Source organism: Brachypodium distachyon, chromosome 1, assembly GCF_000005505.3.
Source record: "Brachypodium distachyon strain Bd21 chromosome 1, Brachypodium_distachyon_v3.0, whole genome shotgun sequence".
In the NCBI taxonomy this organism is placed as follows: domain Eukaryota; kingdom Viridiplantae; phylum Streptophyta; class Magnoliopsida; order Poales; family Poaceae; genus Brachypodium; species Brachypodium distachyon.
Genome location: NC_016131.3, coordinates 9,014,331 through 9,032,039, shown reverse-complemented (window position 1 = coordinate 9,032,039; position 17,709 = coordinate 9,014,331). Strand labels below are relative to the sequence as shown.

Genomic DNA, 17,709 nt, shown 5'->3' with positions numbered 1-17,709 from the left:
GACATCACGACGTCCCCGCAGCAGCCCTCGCTGCTTCTGGAAAAAAGTACCTGAGGGGCGCAACGGGGACGCTGTGGTGGGCCGGAGCGAACGGCGAACGCCGGCACCGGCGCCATCACAGTGTCCTCGCGACGATCCTCGCCTCTGGAGGCGCCCTCTGGAGGGGTGCGGCAGGGACACTACAGTAGTGCATCCGTCGGCGCTGAGCGCCGATGGCATGCACTACCATAGTGTCACCGCGGCAACCCTCGCTCCTTGCGGAGATACCCTCTGGAGGGGTGTGGCGGGAGCACTGCGGCAGTGCACCCGTCAGCGCCGAGCGCTGATGGAATGCACCACCAGAGTGCTTCCACGGCAGCCCTTGCCCCGAAGCCGCTCACTAGAGGAGGTGGGGCAGGGACACGGTGGCAGTGCACCCGCCGGCGCTGAGCGCGGGCGGGATGCACCACCACCGTGTCTCCGTGGCACCCCTCGGAGTGGGCTCGGTGGAGGGATGCGGCAAGGGTGCGACGGCAGTGCACCCGTCGGCGCTGGGCGCTAATGGCATGCACTACCATCGCGCCTTTGCGGCACCACTCATCTTCGCGGCCTCTTCCTTGGCTTCGCTCTGAGTCGTTCCATGGCCGGGACACTACTTTTATAGGCGCAGAAGGGGGGCTTGCCACCACGCGTGCCGGGTCAAGGCAGTATACGTGGTGCCCCACCCCTTGGAGTGCGGTATGGTCCTCGCCACTCCGCATGCCAAGTTGCTGTGGTACATGTGGCGGCTTCCTCCTGAATCAGGGGCCTCGAAGTGCGGCGAGTGCCTCGTGGTGCGGTCGCTCCGCACCACAAGGCGTTGCTACATGCCGCGACCCGTGGGCGGTCCACGGGCATTACAGTGCGCAAGATTCTGCCTTTACCATGCACATTAGATTCTTACCAAGCCCGAAGGCTGCAAATTTTTTCAAAATTCACGAAAAACACAAAGCAGCAGTATGGATAACTCTCCTGCCTCCCCAGCCCCCGGGTACGGAAGGGTCGTTGCCAAACTTGGATGTGAGCACTTTATTTCCCAGACGCAGCGACTGCGTGATGCACGTTGCGGGAAGCCCGGCAATTGCACGTCCCGTGATGCACGTTGCGGGGAGCCCGGCAACTGCATGTCCCGTGTCGGAGCGATCCGGCAACGGGTTTATGTTTTCGAGACTTCGGCAGCTCCCTGCTCACAACCAAGTATGGAAAGACACTTCTGTGCACCTAGGGCAAGAGATAGAAGTGAAAGGAACATGCAAATAAAACGAGGCAACTAAACATTCAGGAAACGGCACTTATCTTTATTCATAATAACCAGTGGTTTACACACAGGGGTTGTCCGGCTACACTAGTTCGAGAGGTATGCATCGGCGGCATTACCTGAGGGTCGGGCTCCGCCGCTTCACGGGTAGAACTTGCGCAAGTGCTCAATATTCTAGCTATTTTGCATCGGCAAGCCATCTTCGGTTTCCAGCCGGACAGCCCCCGGTCTGGTCACCTGTACTACCCGGAAGGGCCCCTCCCATTTCGGAGTCAACTTGTTCCCGGCCTTCGTTCCTTGTATCCGGCACAGGTCAAGGTCTCCGTTCTCGAGCCCCCGGGGTCCCTGCTGGTAGCGCGCGGCTTGCACAGCAGCCCGGCATCGAAGCTCTTCGATGAAGTTCAGATCGTCAACCCTTTGCTCGTGTTGGCTGGAGTTGCCGTATGCGCGTACTCGGGGAGATCCGTGCTTGAGCTCGAGGGGCAGCACCGCTTCTGCCCCGTAGACAAGAGCGAAAGGGGTTTCGTCCGTTGCCCGACTAGGTGTGGTCCTGATTGACCACAGCACGGGCTGGAGTTCTTCGACCCAGTGTTTCTCGTGACCTTTGAGCTTGTCAAAGGTTCTCGTCTTGAGCCCCCGCAGCACTTCCGCGTTGGCTCGCTCCGCCTGCCCGTTACTCCTTGGGTGAGTAATGGACGCGAAGTGTATCTTGGTGCCCATGCCCTCGCAGTAGGCCTGGAACACCACGCTCGTGAATTGCGTGCCGTTGTCGGTGATGATGCCGTCAGGCACACCAAACCGGCACACAATGCTCTTGAAGAACTTGATGGCCGCCTGGGCGGTCACCTTTCGCACCGGTTCCACCTCCACCCACTTGGAAAACTTGTCGATGGCCACGAGCACGAGCAAGTACTCGTAGCCGCCGACCGCTCTCGGCAGCTTGCCGACGATGTCCAGCCCCCGGACCGCGAATGGCCATGAGGACGGAATGACCTGCAGGGCCTGCGCCGGCTAGGTGCTCTTCTTTGAGTGGAACTAGCACGCCTCTCACGTCTTCACCAGCTGCTCCGCATCGGCCAGGGCCGTGGGCTAGTAAAAACCGTGCCGAAACGCCTTGCCGGCCAGCGCCCGGGAGGCCACATGGTGGGAGCATGTGCCTCGATGTGTCTCCTCCAACAGTGCGCGCCCTTCATCTTGGGGCACGCAGAGGAGCTTGACTCCATTTGCACGCCTGCGGTAGAGGTTCCCGTCCACCATGGCGTACATCTTGGCTTGCCGAGCCACTCGCTCCGCAGCGATGTCATCTTCCGGGAGAGCCTCCCCCTTCAGGTAACGGGCGATTTCCATCGCCCAGGGAGGGGTCTCCCTGCCAATGCATGCCGCTACGTCAGCAGCATGGACCCCTGTTGTTGCGGGGTTTCCTTTGGTTGCCGGAGGAGCTTCCCCGGCAACCAGCTCAGTGGCGACTGAGGGCGTAGCTTGCCTGTGCCAGAACACCCCCGCTGGAGGCTTCCGGCGTTCTGCTGCCATCTTGGACAGCTCGTCAGCCGTGAAGTTGTCCTTCCGCTTGACGTGCTCAAATCGCAAATCCTTGAACTTGCGTTATAGCTTGCGGACTTCCTCCACGTACGGTGCCATCTGCGGACAGTCGTAGTCCTTGTTAACCTGGTTAATCACGAGCTGAGAGTCCCCGCGAACGATCAGGCGCTTGATGTGCAGGGCGATAGCTGCCCGCAACCCGGCAAGCAAACCCTCGTACTCTGCCGTGTTGTTGGTGGAGTTCGTGAAATCGAGTTGGACAGAGAAACTCAATTGATCCCCCGTCGGTGACTCGATGACGACCCCGGCGCCGGCCCCCTGGAGGCTGAACGCCCCGTCGAAGTAGAGGACCCAGTGGCGTTCGTCTAGCTTGCCCGGCAGGCTGGTCTCCGGCGCCTCCTCTTCTACACCCGTCGACGTCCACTCCGCGACGAAGTCCGCCAGGGCCGCACTCTTAATGCTCTTGGAATTGGTGAAGTGCAGATCGAACTCCGATAGCTCCATCCTCCACTCGGCCACCCTCCCGGTGGCTTCACGGTTGGTGAGGGCTCGCTCGAGGCAGAACCCCGACACCACCGTGACGTGGTGCGCCTGGAAGTGCTGGCGCAGCTTCCGGGACGCGAGCAGAATCCCCAGGAGGAGCTTCTGCACCTGCGGGTACCTCGTACGGGCGTCGCGCAGCACCATGCTGACGAAGTACACTGGGTGCTGCATGGGCCGCTTGCGCGGTGCTGAAGTTGCCAGCTTGGGGGCGGTCCCCAGGTCCGAGGCGGTTGCCGGGGGCCGTTCAGCCCCCTGCCCTGCAGTCTCAGTCCCCGGAACATCTTCTTCCCTCTCGGCAACCAGCACCGAGCTGACCACCTGGTCAGTCGCTACTAGGTAGAGTAGCAGCGGCTCGCCCCGCTTGGGGGCGACGAGGACGGGCGGCGACTTCAGGTATTGTTTCAGATCTTGGAACGCTGCCTCGGCCTCGGGGGTCCACTCTATCAGGCCCTTGTTCTTCATCACTTTGAAGAAAGGCAGGGCGCGTTCGCCCAGCCTTGAGATGAAGCGGCCCAGTGCGGCAACGCAACCGTTGAGGCACTGGACATCCTTCACCTTGCGGGGAGTCTCCATCTTCTCGATAGCTTCTATCTTCTGTGGGTTAGCTTATACCCCCCTGTGCGAAACCAAGAAACCCAGAAGCTGGCCCGAGTTTACACCAAAGGTGCACTTCTCAGGGTTCAGCTTGAGTTTGATCCTGCGGAGGTTATCAAACGTTTCCCGCAGGTCATCAATCAGCGAGTCCCCGCACTTCGATTTGATGACGATATCGTCCATGTAGGCCTCCATGTTCTGGCCTAGCTGGGGTCCCAAACACTCGCGGAGCGCGCGCTAGAATGTTGAGCTCGTATTCTTCAACCCAAGGCATGCACGTGTAACAGTAACAACCAACCGGGGTGATGAACGCTGTTTTCTCCTCGTCTTCGACTGCCATCTTAATTTGATGCTAGCCGGAAAAAGCATCCAAAAAGCTCAACAAGTCGCAAGCACCAGTGGAGTCAACCATCTAATCGATGCGGGGTACAGGGAAAGAATCCTTGGGACATGCACGGTTAAGATCAGTGAAATCTACACACATGCGAAGCTTATTTCCCGCCTTGAGTACTACTACAGGGTTAGCTAACCAAGTGGGGTACAGAACTTCCCTGATAGCCCCTGCAGTCTTGAGCTTGTCCACTTCTTGCTTGATGAAATCCTTTCGCTCCTGCGCTTGCCGGTGGATCTTCTGCTTGACGGGGCGCGCGTCTGGACGCACCGCGAGTCGATGCTCAATCACCCCCCTAGGGACTCCGGGAAGGTCCGACGGCTCCCAAGCGAACACGTTGGCATTCTCTCGAAGGAAGGTGATGAGAGCGCTTTTCTATTCGGCAGTAAGGTTTGCACCGACGGTGACGGTGCGCTCCTTGTTGCCGGCTTGGAGGGGCAGCCTCTTTCCCTTGGCGGCCTCCTCCCAAAGCTTTTGGCCCTTGCCGGGGCATGAGCTCGAGCCTGCGCTTCCCCCAGCAAGCTCTTGCGGGGCAGCACGGGCCTTCTTTGTTGCGGGGCTGTCGCCCGGCAAGCCTTCGTCCCCGGAACCGTCTTCGTCACCGGCGTCGGCCACGGCGGCGGCTCTGACGACCTCGCAACCACACCAGGCCGCGTCCTTGAGATCGCACCTGATGGAGAGGACGCCGTACACGGATGGCATCTTCATCACGCCGTAGGCGCAATGGGTCACCGCCATGAACTTGATCAGCACCGGCCGACCGAGGATCCCGTTGTAGGGCAACGGGGTATGCGCCACGTTGAACACTATGTGCTCGGTCCTAAACGCTTTCCGGGACCCGAAGGTCACCGGCAGTGTGATGCGCCCCAGGGGCGCACGATCCCGGGGTTCACCCCCCGGAACAGGTCGGTGGGCTTCAGCTGCTCTACCGGCAACTGGAGTTTCTCCAACAACCTGGCGGACAGGAGGTTCAGCCCCGCTCCGTTATCCATCAGCACCTTGGTCACCCTCATGCTGCTGATGATCAGTGAAACCACGAAGGGTATGACCCCTAAACCCAGCTGCCGCGCTGGGTGATCGTCGGCGCTTAAGGTGATCGGCACATGCGACCACCTCAACGGCTGCTGCGGCTCCGCGTCCGGCAACAGCGTGCACACGTCGCTGGTGAGGCGCTTCACTGCCGCGTGAAATAGGAGAGCATAAGCTCCCCCATGGATGCAAGCGACACCGCGAGGCTCCTGGAAGCCCGGCTCGTCGCCGCCAGTGCAGTCGGACTCGCGCTGCTCCTTAGCGCGAGCCCTGTCTCGTCCTCGGAGAGGGCGCTCCCTGCCAGCGCGGGCTTGGCCACGTCCCCCCTGAGCTTCCTCCCTGCCAGCGTTGCCGCCAGCAAGCTTCAGCCCCGCTCTAGGGTCGTTCGGGCAATCTCGGGAGAGATGCCCGATGTCGCCGCAGTTGAAGCAGGCGCCGGCTGCTCGGCGCTCCTCGTGGCGCTGCTCGCGCCGCCGCGTGATACCTTGTAGGATGTGGCAGTCCTGCGCGTCGTGGGTAGAATTGGCGTGGATGGGGCAGCGGGGTGCGTTGCCCTGCTTGCCGCCAGACCTGCCACCGGGCGAGGCCTTCTTTGCAGGCCTCACATCAGCCCTGACTCTGCGGCGAGGACTTGCTTCCCGCTGCGCTTGCGGGAACTCTTCTTCTGCGAACCCTCTCCCGGGCTCGCGGCAGCCTTAGCTGCAAGTTCGGGTGCTAGGCGCCTTTCCTCGGCCATGGCACACTTGTGCGCCAGGGCGTACAGATCCTGCGTCGTCCGATTCCGATGCGTGCTCAGCTTCTCGCACATCTTGGGGTCACGGACGTTGATGGCGAAGGTGTTGACGATGGCAGCAACCTCCGCCTCAGGGATGGAGTAGGAGAGACTGGAGAAACGGTTGACGAAGCTCCGGAGCGTCTCTCCCGGCTTCTGCACTACAGTGTGCAGCTCCGCCATGGTTCCCGGGATTCACGGTCCCGTCGTACGTACCGAGCGCGGGTGCTCGGAACTTGCGGGGCCATGTCACCCGCCGCAACTCACGCGTAAACGCAGTGCAGCCATTCTCAGGACCCATAGGAGCATCCTCCTGCTCCTGTGGGTGTTGGCGCTCCACCTCTCGCCGGTGCTCCAGGCGCGGACGCAGGTCCTCCTGCTGGCGGGCATTCAAGATGCCGCGCGAGTCACCTCGCGCGACGGTGGGTGACGAGTCGGAGGACCCCTTCGGGTCCCCGCCTCCCGGGCCTCCCTGCGGGGGAGGGTTTTCCCCTTGCTGCGAGGCACGGGGCGCGTCTCCATGCCCCGGGTTCTGCCCGCGGCCTGAGCCTGCCGGGCCGCATTCGCCCTGTCGCTGTTGGGCGGCGAGCGCGAGGAGCGCGTCCAACTCGGCGCTCCATGCCTCGTGCGCTGGCGTGCCCTGGGGCGGCTTGTTGCGCACCATGACTCGCGTGGCGATGATGGCCTCCGCCGGGGTTTGCGCGGGAGGCTGCCGGTTCCCCGAACGGCTGCCCTCCGCTCTATCCCCGGACACCCTCGGGTGAGCCGGACGCGAGCCGATTGGTGTCGCCCGTGACGCTCCGTGCTCCTCGTGTGACTGTTGCGGTTCGTCGGCCTGCGGGCCACCCCGCTGCAAGGCACGGGCGGCGTTGTGACCGCTCGTGCGGCTGGCTCCAGCGCTGGGAGACGCCGGCCCTCTGGACCGGTTATCAGCCGACGGTCGAGGAGGCGGCGGTGGCAGCTGTGATGGCTGCGCTCGGGCAAGCTGAGGATCACCCTGTTCCTGCGATGCCCGTGGTACATCGTGCAACCGCGTGTGCGCCGCTGGGGCTGCATGCGGGTCGATCCTCGAGTCACCATCCCGCTTGGGGGGCATGGTGGCTGGCTCTGTCGTCGAGAAAGACGAAGCCGATGCTGGTGCAGACGTCGCCGCCGGCGGTCACCGGCGAGCTCTCCTCACGCAGCCCCCTACCTGGCGCGCCAGATGTCGTCGCACGGGGCTCCGACACCGGGGATGCGCGGGCACCCCCTTTTTAGGTTCGGCAGTGGGCTACGGGGATCGCTTCGGCGATCGCAGGCGGGGCCAATGCGAAGCGTAAGAACGCATTGAGAACACTATCAAGGACACATGCACACGCTTTTTACCCAGGTTCAAGCCACCTTGCGGTGTAAAACCCTACGGCCTGCTTGTCTGAGCTTGTATTACTGTGAAATTGGCTGTTTACAGGTTGCCGGGGGAAGCCCCTCCGGTGGTCTCTTTTGGCTAAGTGTTCTCTTCTACTTCAGGCTATTGCCAGTGTTGCACTACGAGTCGGCTCAGCAAACGAGCGAACGAACTCGGGCTAGGGGTCGGGTCTGGACACGGTGGACGGCCGGGGCCCAGCGTGGAGCCGATGTGGACCTCAGATGTGGGTCTCCCTGTCAGTTTTCCCGTCAAAACGCGATAAACAGCGAAATTAGTGCGCGGGAGGAAAACAGACCGAGAAAGTGGTCGTAATTTGAAAAAAATTAAGAAAAAGATGGTTTTCCTCGACATCTGCCCCAAATGTGGTGGTTTTAAGTAATTTTCTCGAGTGTTAAAAGTAGACCAAAGCAACCAAAGACATTGTGACTCGCGAAACTTGGCAAGTCCTTTTTTTAGTTGTCACTCCAACCTAGTTTGGACAACGATTTAATTTTGGCCCTTACCGCCATGGACGAGTGTCGCTCTCTGATTTGATGATTTAGTATGGAAGGCAAAGGTAAGAAATAACGGATTGCTTCTTCTTTTCTTCCATGATTTTTTCTGCTATTCCCTTATTTTTTTTAATTAAATATAAAAAGGACATATATTGACACAATCCATGAATGGAAGAGGAGCCTTTTTTCTTTCATTTTGGCTATTGCCGCCTGGAAGGGTCCGGTTTATTGGATGCAGGGCCAAATGCCTCTCTTGACTCTGTGTCCATCCTTTTCGTCACGCCAGATGGTCACTACTTTTGTTATTTTCTCCTTAAAAGAGTACTACTCCTACTAAAATTTTGAGTCACCTTATTTATGCGATTATGCGTCGATACTCTGTACCATGTTTTGGATTTGACGGGATTGTAACAGCCCGAGAGCAACACTTTACTTCTAAGCCCTTGTTGGACTTGTTTATAATTTAATTAATGTTGCCATGACATTTACTTTTGCATCCATGCCCATGTCATATCTACTTTTGCTTCCCATGAATTTAAATTTACCACTTCAACTTGTTATTTGAAATCTTGTTGTTAGAGTTGCTAGAAGATTCAAGTGGGAATCTTCCCTCTTTCTCTTTTGTGATTTAAATTTCTTTTTCCTACCTTTACAAATGACATTTGAATGGGTTTTGATTTAAACCTTTACCCTCATTTGAATATTTCCAAATAATAGTACCATATTTGAACTCTCCTGCTCCTCAGCTTTTCAAAATGGTATTTAAAATTTGAATCAAGAAAACAAAGTACAAACAAAACTATTTGCAAAACAGAAAACAGAAAAAGGAAAAAGGAAAAAGGAAAACTTACCTTCTTACCTTCGGCCCGAGTCGGCCCAGGCCCACTCGGCCTAGCTACACGCGCCCGCACCCCGCAGCCCAACTTCACGCGCGCCGCCCCGCGTTACGCCTCCCAGCAGCGAAGGCGTAAACTCCTGAATACGCCATCTCTCACAGTTGCACCTTCTTCCTCTGCTTTTTTCTTCTCCGAGCAGTGGGGGCGCCCGCGCCACTTCGACGACGACAACGACTGGAGGGCTCCGCGCCGCCTACTTAAGCATAGCCGCGCCTCCTCTCAACCCTAGCGCAAGGAAACCCTAGATGGCTCCTCCTCCCTCCTTTTCTGCGCGCTGCCGTCGCCTTCCTACTCCGAGCCGTGGGCGCCGCCGCGTCGAGCCGTCGTCTTCAAGCCCGGCTGACTGCGTCACGAGATCCCCGACGTCGACTACTTCCTTGGGGCGCGAGGAATTCCGCCGAGATCGACGACAGCCACGCCTAGCTCCTCTTCTTCGTCTCCGGCCGCCGACGAATCTTCTTCAAATTCCGGCGAGCTCCCTCCTCTTCACCGGCGAATTCTTGCTCGGTGAGCTTCGCCATGACCTCGCGCACCCGTGCCCCCTTTCCTCCCTCCAGGCGAGCTTCCGCTCCGTGCCGTGCCGGTGCTCCGGGGAGGCTTGCATGGTGGCCGTCGAGCCACCTTGCCTCTGCCGGTCTTGGAACGACGAAAAGGCCGAGCCTGTGCTCCGCGGTGCCGTGTGGTCGCCGCCGACGAGCCTCTGCCGTGGCCGCCGCGCGCGCCCGCAAGCTGCTATCTCCTTTTGGTTTAAGGAAGCCGAGCGCTTGGATCTGTTAAGATCCGAACGCTCAGCCCAACTGGCTGCCTGCTTCGTCCGTTTGCCGACCGAGCTGAGGCGCGGGTCGATTCCCCGCCGGCGCAAGATTAAAACCCCAATTTTTGGGTATTCGCCGGTTACTGACAAGTGGGCCCCATGGACCCACCTGTCAGCGACTTGGTGCACTGCTGCGCCCGGTGAACCGAGTCCACGCGCCGGATCTGTTTTGTTTTCCTTTTGGTTTTTGGTTTAATTGCAGAAAATGTGTTATCTTGTTTAAATCCGAGTAAATGCATGCTAGATCCAATTTGGGCAAACCATATATGTTTTGGAATCAGAAAAATGTAAGGAATTTAACTGTGCAGTTAGATTTCCACTTTGAGGTTTCGAATTTCAAATCTGTCCCAGATTTGAAATTCAAACTTATAAATTTGTGTAGCTCCTAGTTTAAAATTGGTAATGCTTTTGAACCTTCTGTAAAGATGTAAATTATTCCTTGAAACTTGTACTTTATGACCATGTCATTGTTTATTATATTTGGGCAAAGTGTAGCCACTGTTATCATCTATCTTACTAGCTAATGGATAATCTATTTCCCTAAATGCCTAGAACTCTTGTTTAAATTGTATGCATCGTTTTATCACATGCCATGCATTCTTGTTTGCGCATTGCACTCTATGTATGCTTATTCATCCGTACCTTGTGTGTTTGGATCTTATCGTTAGCGTCTACGCCACACTCCGCCGACGAACCGGGTTCCCACACCTACTCGGACCCCCTCTCTCGGTGCCCAGCGATCGAGGATCCAGGCAAGCAGCCATTCCTTGACCATGTTGTTTATACCCAACGCCTCTCTCTCATTCTTGCACTAAGTTACATTCTCGGTTCTTGTCACGATGCCTTTAGGATTGCATAGCTTTTAGTCAGCTCTACTCAAATGCCTTTTGTCTTGTTACTTGTCCAATTACCATGTCACATGTTTGTTTTATTGCCCTACTTGGTCATTAGAAGTCTTGCTTAGATTGCTAGTCTAGTATCCTTACTTGGGGTTATACAATTGCTGCATCCACATGCTACTTCCTGTATTTAAATTGCAATTGTTAAACTGTGACATGTTATTACCTGCAACAAGGCAACGATGGGAGGCCGTGCTAACGCATTGGTGATTTGTTCCATTTGCGCCGACCTAAGGACCGAGTTCTCGTTTTTGCCGATCCAAGACTCTTCGCGCTAACCGCTCGTGGGTGAAGATATGGCTTCCCCCTCGGCCTAGTACTTGTTTCATAGCTCTTCCAGGGGCCACATAGTTCGGGCGTTCCATTTGGCATATCGCATATACACTGGTGTTGTTGGAGATTTATTTGTACTTTGCATTCATACAGGGCTTGCGGCACTAGTCTGGAGTGGTCATCCTGCGGGCTATGAACCGCTACCAGCTGTCCTCGCAACTCTTGAGTCCGTACGACGCTTCGGCCGGGCTCTCGTTTCGGATAGACTCAGTTGGGTGGTCCCCTGGATTAGTTGTGGGGTTTGGAAACGCCGTGTCGCCCAATCCTGCTGGCACACGCCTTCGTGTGTTCCTACTCGAGTGGCAGCAAGGGTTGGACGAACGTGTACGGGTAAATTGGTGCACCCTGCAGGGATAAATCTTTCGGAAAGCCGTGTCCGTGGTTATGGACGACTTGGTTGGTCATTACTTGATCATAGAGAACTTGATCAACTTAATCTCATAAACTTGAGTAGTAATTAGCCTTAATCATGGATATGCTTAAAACTGCTTAAGTGTGAGTCCCTTTGGATCATTTCCTCACAAGGGGTTGAGGGGGTGATAAGAGGTTGTGTTTGGTTGGTGTTAGTTATTAGAAGATCACCTCACTTAGTAGACGCTTCTTATCCTCTACTTAGACGATATCATTAGTGTGTCTCTCCCGATATTTTGCTGCTGCATAACCCTACAATATTTATCCATCCTTTGAGACTTGTTGCATAAATAGCTTAGTTCTCCATGTAAGTCTTGCGAGTACTTTGTACTCAGTTGCTTTGCAACGTTGTTTTCTCCAAAGTTCCCAGCGGAGCAGGTGAGTGGTTACTTCGTGGAGTTCGACGACGACAGCTTCGACGTTTAGCCAGCAGATTCCAAAGCAGAGTTCTGTGAAATTGTGGCGGGCTCTCCTTTCAGTTTCAGCCTCTTAGGCAATAATTGTAAACTTGTCCGTACTTGTGCCTAATTTGCTTCCGCTGGTGTAATGATGATTGTGGACATGTGTCCGTGAGTTGTAATAACTTGGTATTTCGCTCCTTGTATGAGCTTAATTTAATCTTGTGTCTTAGAGTGATGTCATGATATCATTTTTGTTCCAACCTGCGGTGAACACATTGCGTGTATGTTGTGAAGTGTTCATTGTAGGGAGGCATTGGGGCTTAATTTATGCGCGAGTTAGCATTTGGGGCTAAATTTAGCCTCGCTGCCCTTAGGTTTCTCCCTGGTTAGAAATGGTCGAAGTTGAGTCTACTAACTATTTTAACCTCTAAACTATTTGAAAAATGGAAAAGTAGACTCTGATTTTTCTTCTTTTCCCACCCACCCACCCTTCTTGTTTTGAAAATTCCCTCTTTCCTCAGTTTTTAAACTAGGTATCTCGGGGATTTTTCCCGTAGTTCCTTTTAGTTGGTGGCATTCAAGTTCTGTTGTGGTTTCGTTGTCAGAGAAAAGACCATTCCTTCTTGTTTAGCTCATATCTATAGTGCAAGATAAAGCTAGTTCTTCCAAAGTTCTAATCCTGCAATCACTTTCTTTCAGATGTCGCTATACACTCCTCCTCGTCCGCAGGTGGTCTTGATGTCCAACTGTGAGACAACCCAAGGTTTCCCTGAGGTGCTCCGCGAGATCATGAAGCACATCGGTTTTCGATACCAGCCGGAGTACACGGTATTCGAGGATTGCCGTGACTTCAACCAGGAGTACTACCGTGCCGTTGTCCGCCTCCACCAAGACGTGCCTTCAGACAAGTTTCCAGTGCACAAAGCAGTGGGAACTAGGCATACCATCGAGTTGGCAATCCAACAGGTGGCGTACATGTGCGTGACCCTACTCCACAGGAAGTATGAAAGGCTGGACAAAGGACCATTCAAGTATATCCCAAGGGGCTTCATCACGTGCGAGAACAAGTTCTTCACACTTCCAGGCTTGCCCGATGAGAAGGTTGCAAATGACAGCTACGATATCTGCAACTTCGTGACAAGCCAGGAGCACATGATGGCAAACATGCGCGCCGAGGTCGAGCACTACCACAAGCTATCCTCCGCCGTGGTCGATGCAGGAATGTACGGGAATGAAGTTCGCTATCCTCCAAGGCCTCCTGCTCCTGAGTTGACCCATGCGTTCCCAATGGATGGGTTTACTCCAGCACGTGGCCCACCAAGAGTGTTCGAGAGTACATTCCTTCCACGTCAGTTCCTGTACGGGGAACAGAAGGCAGATGCATACGTATTCCCGTACTCTCCGCAGCTACTGCCGAGGTTCTGACAGCTTTGTCAGGATAGGTCTCTTGTATCCGTAGTTCCATCTATGGCCACACTTCCTGTGCGATGTGAATGGCATGATGTGTAGTGTAATCTTTCCTTGCTTTGGATGACTGTAATCACTAAATCTTTGGATGGCCCTATGTGGTATCTAATCCTCATGTTATCCTTTAATCCTGTCTTTGAGGTTTTACGTCATGCAATTGTGTTTCAACTGTTGTGTAAACCATTGTGCAAACAGGATGGCGCCTATTCGTCGTGATCCTCCTCCTCCGCCTGAGTTAGGCAACATACTACTTCAAATGGGACAGATCCTTGAGCGTATGAACAACCAGCACAATAATCATGGCAACAATGAAAACAATGGGGCTAATGACAGGGTTTCCATCAAGGATTTCCTTTCTCTCAATCCAAGGACTTTCTCTCTACCCTCAGAACCACTCGATGCTGATGACTGGCTTTGTGAGATGGTCTGCGCTCTTTACACGGTTCATGTGGCTAATGAGGACATGGTTCCTTTTGCGACCTACCTCCTCCGGATCGTTATCCCGGATGCCCTCGCTTGGGTCCGGTTGGCTAGCGGGGGTGTTGTCCATGCTAGGAGCCGGGCTGTAACCGAGGGTGTAGGTGTCTTCGTCGTCCTCTTCCTCCTCTTCACCCCCGCTAGACAACCGGGAAGGGGAGGATCGAGGAAGGGCCACTGCAAGAGCAAGGCGAGGCAAAGGATGGAAGGCTACTGCATGCTGTACGCCGACTACTTCGCCGATGATCAATTGCACAACGATGTGATCTTTCAGCACCGATTCAGAATGTCTCGGAAGCTTTTTTTGAAGATCGCTGAGTACTTTCGGGAGTACGACGATTACTTCAAATTGAAGAGGGACGCCATCGGCATACTTGGTTTCACATCAATTCAGAAATGCACGGTATCCCTCCGTTTGCTTGCTTATGGAATTTCTGCCGATACACATGACGACTACCTCCGCATGGCCGAGTCCACGGCCATCGATTGCATGTACAGGTTCTGTAGGGCAATTGTGGCAGTGTTTGGAGAGCAGTACTTGAGGACACCCACCGCAGAAGACACAGCTCGGATCATGGCACAGAATGTAGAAAGAGGATTCCCAGGTATGCTTGGCAGCATCGACTGCATGCATTGGTCATGGAAGAACTGTCCATTTGCACACCAGGGCATGTATAAAAGCCACAAAGGATCATGCAGTGTGATGCTTGAGGCGGTGGCCGATCAGGATCTGTGGATTTGGCATGCCTTCTTCGGTATGGCCGGATCGCACAATGACATCAATGTGCTGCAATGCTCGCATGTGTTTGCCAAGCTTGTTGAAGGCACTGCTCCTCCGGTAAACTATGAGATAAATGGCCATGTGTACAATAAGGGATACTACCTGGCAGATGGCATCTATCCAAGATGGTCGACCTTTGTGAAGACAATCTCAAACGCACCCGCAGGAGGAGCAAGATCTTGGTTTGCGATGCAACAGAAAACATGCAGGAAGGATGTCGAGCGGGCATTTGGTGTGTTGCAGGCTCGATTTGCCATCGTTCGGTACCCTGCTCTCACTTGGTCGAAAGATCAGATGTGGGAGGTCATTACTGCCTGTGTGATCATGCACAACATGATCATTGAGAGCGAGCGGGAATGTCCGGTGTTTGACACTGAACTGTATGAGAGGATGGGTTCTCTAGCCAATGTCAATCACCAGGTGTCGGCCGCCTTTGCTGCTTTCCTCAGCCGGCGGCAAGAAATTCGAGACGCCGGTACTCATCAGCAGCTTCAAGATGATCCGGTCAAGCATTTGTGGAGGCTCCGAGGAAACCTGTAGTTTTTCTTATTTATTTGCTTGAATTTGATTAAATTTGTTTGAAATGTGATTCAAAACTTATCAAATAATGTGTTTGTTTCAATTTGCAATATTCATAAAATTTGCTTTGGGGAAGCGTTTGGGGGCGCCGGCTGGGAACCGGCTTGACCTTAAAAACAAATTCTAGCCCCCCATACGGCCTAAAAAAGTGGCAGGCCGGACGTCAAACGAGGGGCGTGGCTGGAGATGCGCTAAATTGCAACGCCCGCTAAACACCCTTCCCTTTCGGAAACCAGACAGTCTGAGACAAAAAGTGCCGCTCCGTCAACATTCTTGGACGCAAAAGCCTGAATCCACCTGGCGTTGGATTGTGATTTGGCCTTTTGTAGACCCTCCGTTCTCCCGAGAATGCCGTGTACGCGTTATTGTTTCTAAAGATATGCATGCAGGTCCGGTGATTTTAATTCTTTCAGTTTGTATAGTGGCATCTTTTACAGTAGTACTATCACTGTCACCTCCATTGCTTACGCATTCGTCATAGCAAAGCATGAAATTAACAGGACAACAGGACGACGATCACAAAGTGTCCTTCATGAAATCTAGCAAACTTTTGCATGGAAATGTTCGTAATTTACAACAGGGTGGTACAAGTACAACTGAAACCAGCTAGGCCCACTTCACCCTGAGCATGGCCTCCTAGAGACATGCGCCAGGCCGCCTTACTTTCCCGGCACGAAGTTTGTGGCGAAGGCCCAAGCATTGTTGTTGACCGGGTCGGCAAGGTGGTCGGCGAGGTTCTCGAGTGGTCCTTTGCCGGTGACGATAGCCTGTACGAAGAAGCCGAACATGGAGAACATGGCGAGGCGGCCGTTCTTGAGCTCCTTAACCTTGAGCTCGGCGAATGCCTCTGGGTCGTCGGCCAAACCGAGTGGGTCGAAACTACCGCCTGGGTAGAGAGGGTCGACGATCTCACCGAGTGGGCCACCAGCAACACGATATCCCTCAACGGCACCCATGAGCACGACCTGGCAAGCCCAGATGGCGAGGATGCTTTGCGCGTGGACAAGGCTGGGGTTGCCGAGGTAATCGAGCCCGCCCTCACTGAAGATCTGTGAGCCAGCCTTGAACCAGACGGCCTCGCCGAACTTGACGCCATTGCGGGCAAGCAGCTCGGGGAAGACGCATCCAAGGGCACCGAGCATAGCCCAGCGGGAGTGGATAAGTTCCAGCTCGCGGTTCTTGGCGAATGTCTCGGGGTCGGCTGAGAGCCCGGCGGTGTCCCACCCGTAGTCACCAGGAAACTCACCAGTCAGATAGCTCGGTGGCTCGCCGGATAGCGGGCCTAGGTACAACACACGGTCGGAGCCGTACCATGGGCTACCCGATGAGACAGGCTTGGCCTTGGCAGCGGTCTTACGCATGGTAACGCGGGCCTCACCGAAGAGAGCTGAAGATGGCAGGTTCTTCACCGCCTTGCCGGCAAAGGCCGAGGAAGAAAGGGACATGGTGGTGGCCGCCATTGCGCTTGTAAGACCAGTGTGTCAAGAACTAGAGATGGATTGAGAGGAGAGAAGGAGGGTGCTATTTATAGCAAGAGGAGACACTGTTATGGGGATTGATTGGTGCTGTCAAGAGAAACAAGGCCAGGAAAATCTGCAGCAGCAATGCCATTGGTGAAGCGCTGATCTGGTGACGATTGGAGAAGCAAGAGACTCAATTTTAAGGGGATGCGATATGGTTGTGGTTGTGGGCACGGCTAGGAAGAATCTCCGTGGAGGCATGTGATTGGTCTGCACGTTTGAGTTTGATCGGCCCAGAGGATTCTGCATCGTCACTACATGTGTAGATTAATCTAAGTACGATTTTTGTGGAACAAGTGCAAATTAGTAATCTGCATTTTTTTTCCATGGAGAATCATAAGCATGTTACATGTACACATGCAGATTGAATTTGTGCATGTAAATGTGTATATACGATTTGTCCGGATTAAGTAGTTACTCTGGACAATGAAGACCGAAGGTAAGCATGTTTGGCATTGTCCGCGCTTTGGGCTGTGACCAAGATTGTCCATCTTTTAGTTGGGGGACCATCTGGCGCATGATAGCCGCTGCTCTCGTGTGTACGTGGTAACTAACTATGCTGCCGACATGCGTCAGAAACCTTTATTTTTTACTCTGCGATCCGTAATAATAAGTGTCTCGGACTTAATGCAATTCTGTATTAAAACTGAGACACTTATTATGGATTGCATGGAGCAATGTTTTTAGTTGGTACCTTTTGATATTAAATAGTTGTGTGGTGTATTTATTTTTCCGCTGAAAGAAAACATGAATTGGCCGATGCACATAACCGCATAATTAATTAATAGAGTTTTCCAACATTATTCAAACAGTAAATTTTATAGAACCACAGTTTTTGATGCGTTCTTCTCACGGGGTCACAAATTTTTCTAATTTGTTCAAAATCACGTGTTTTGTGTCTAATTGTCTCAAATTGCCAAAAACAGAGGATTAATCCATTTTTACAGGTTTTCTTACATGTGGGCTCACATGTCATGCACCCTTGGACTTAACCCGGCCCGAGCAGTTAGCCCACCAACAGTGGTGGCCACCGTTGTCTCGGGCTCCGGCCGCCGCTGCTGCCTCGCCGTCGGGTCGGGCGATATATT

The 17,709-nt window shown here is 54.2% G+C and overlaps 2 protein-coding genes across 2 annotated transcripts; one reads left to right on the top strand and one right to left on the bottom strand.

Annotated features, from left to right (window-relative positions):
- Positions 1-13,943: 13,943 nt before the first annotated feature.
- On the top strand, positions 13,944-15,062 carry LOC100822590. The gene has a single exon (XM_003559514.1). It carries the CDS (start codon positions 13,944-13,946, stop codon positions 15,060-15,062), a length of 1,119 nt encoding a protein of 372 aa, XP_003559562.1.
- A 550-nt stretch (positions 15,063-15,612) lies between these two features.
- On the bottom strand, positions 15,613-16,647 carry LOC100822184 (chlorophyll a-b binding protein of LHCII type 1). Its single transcript, XM_010233108.3, has one exon. It carries the CDS (start codon positions 16,559-16,561, stop codon positions 15,761-15,763), a length of 801 nt encoding a protein of 266 aa, XP_010231410.1. The 5' UTR covers positions 16,562-16,647; the 3' UTR covers positions 15,613-15,760.
- Between the last annotated feature and the right edge of the window lie 1,062 nt (positions 16,648-17,709).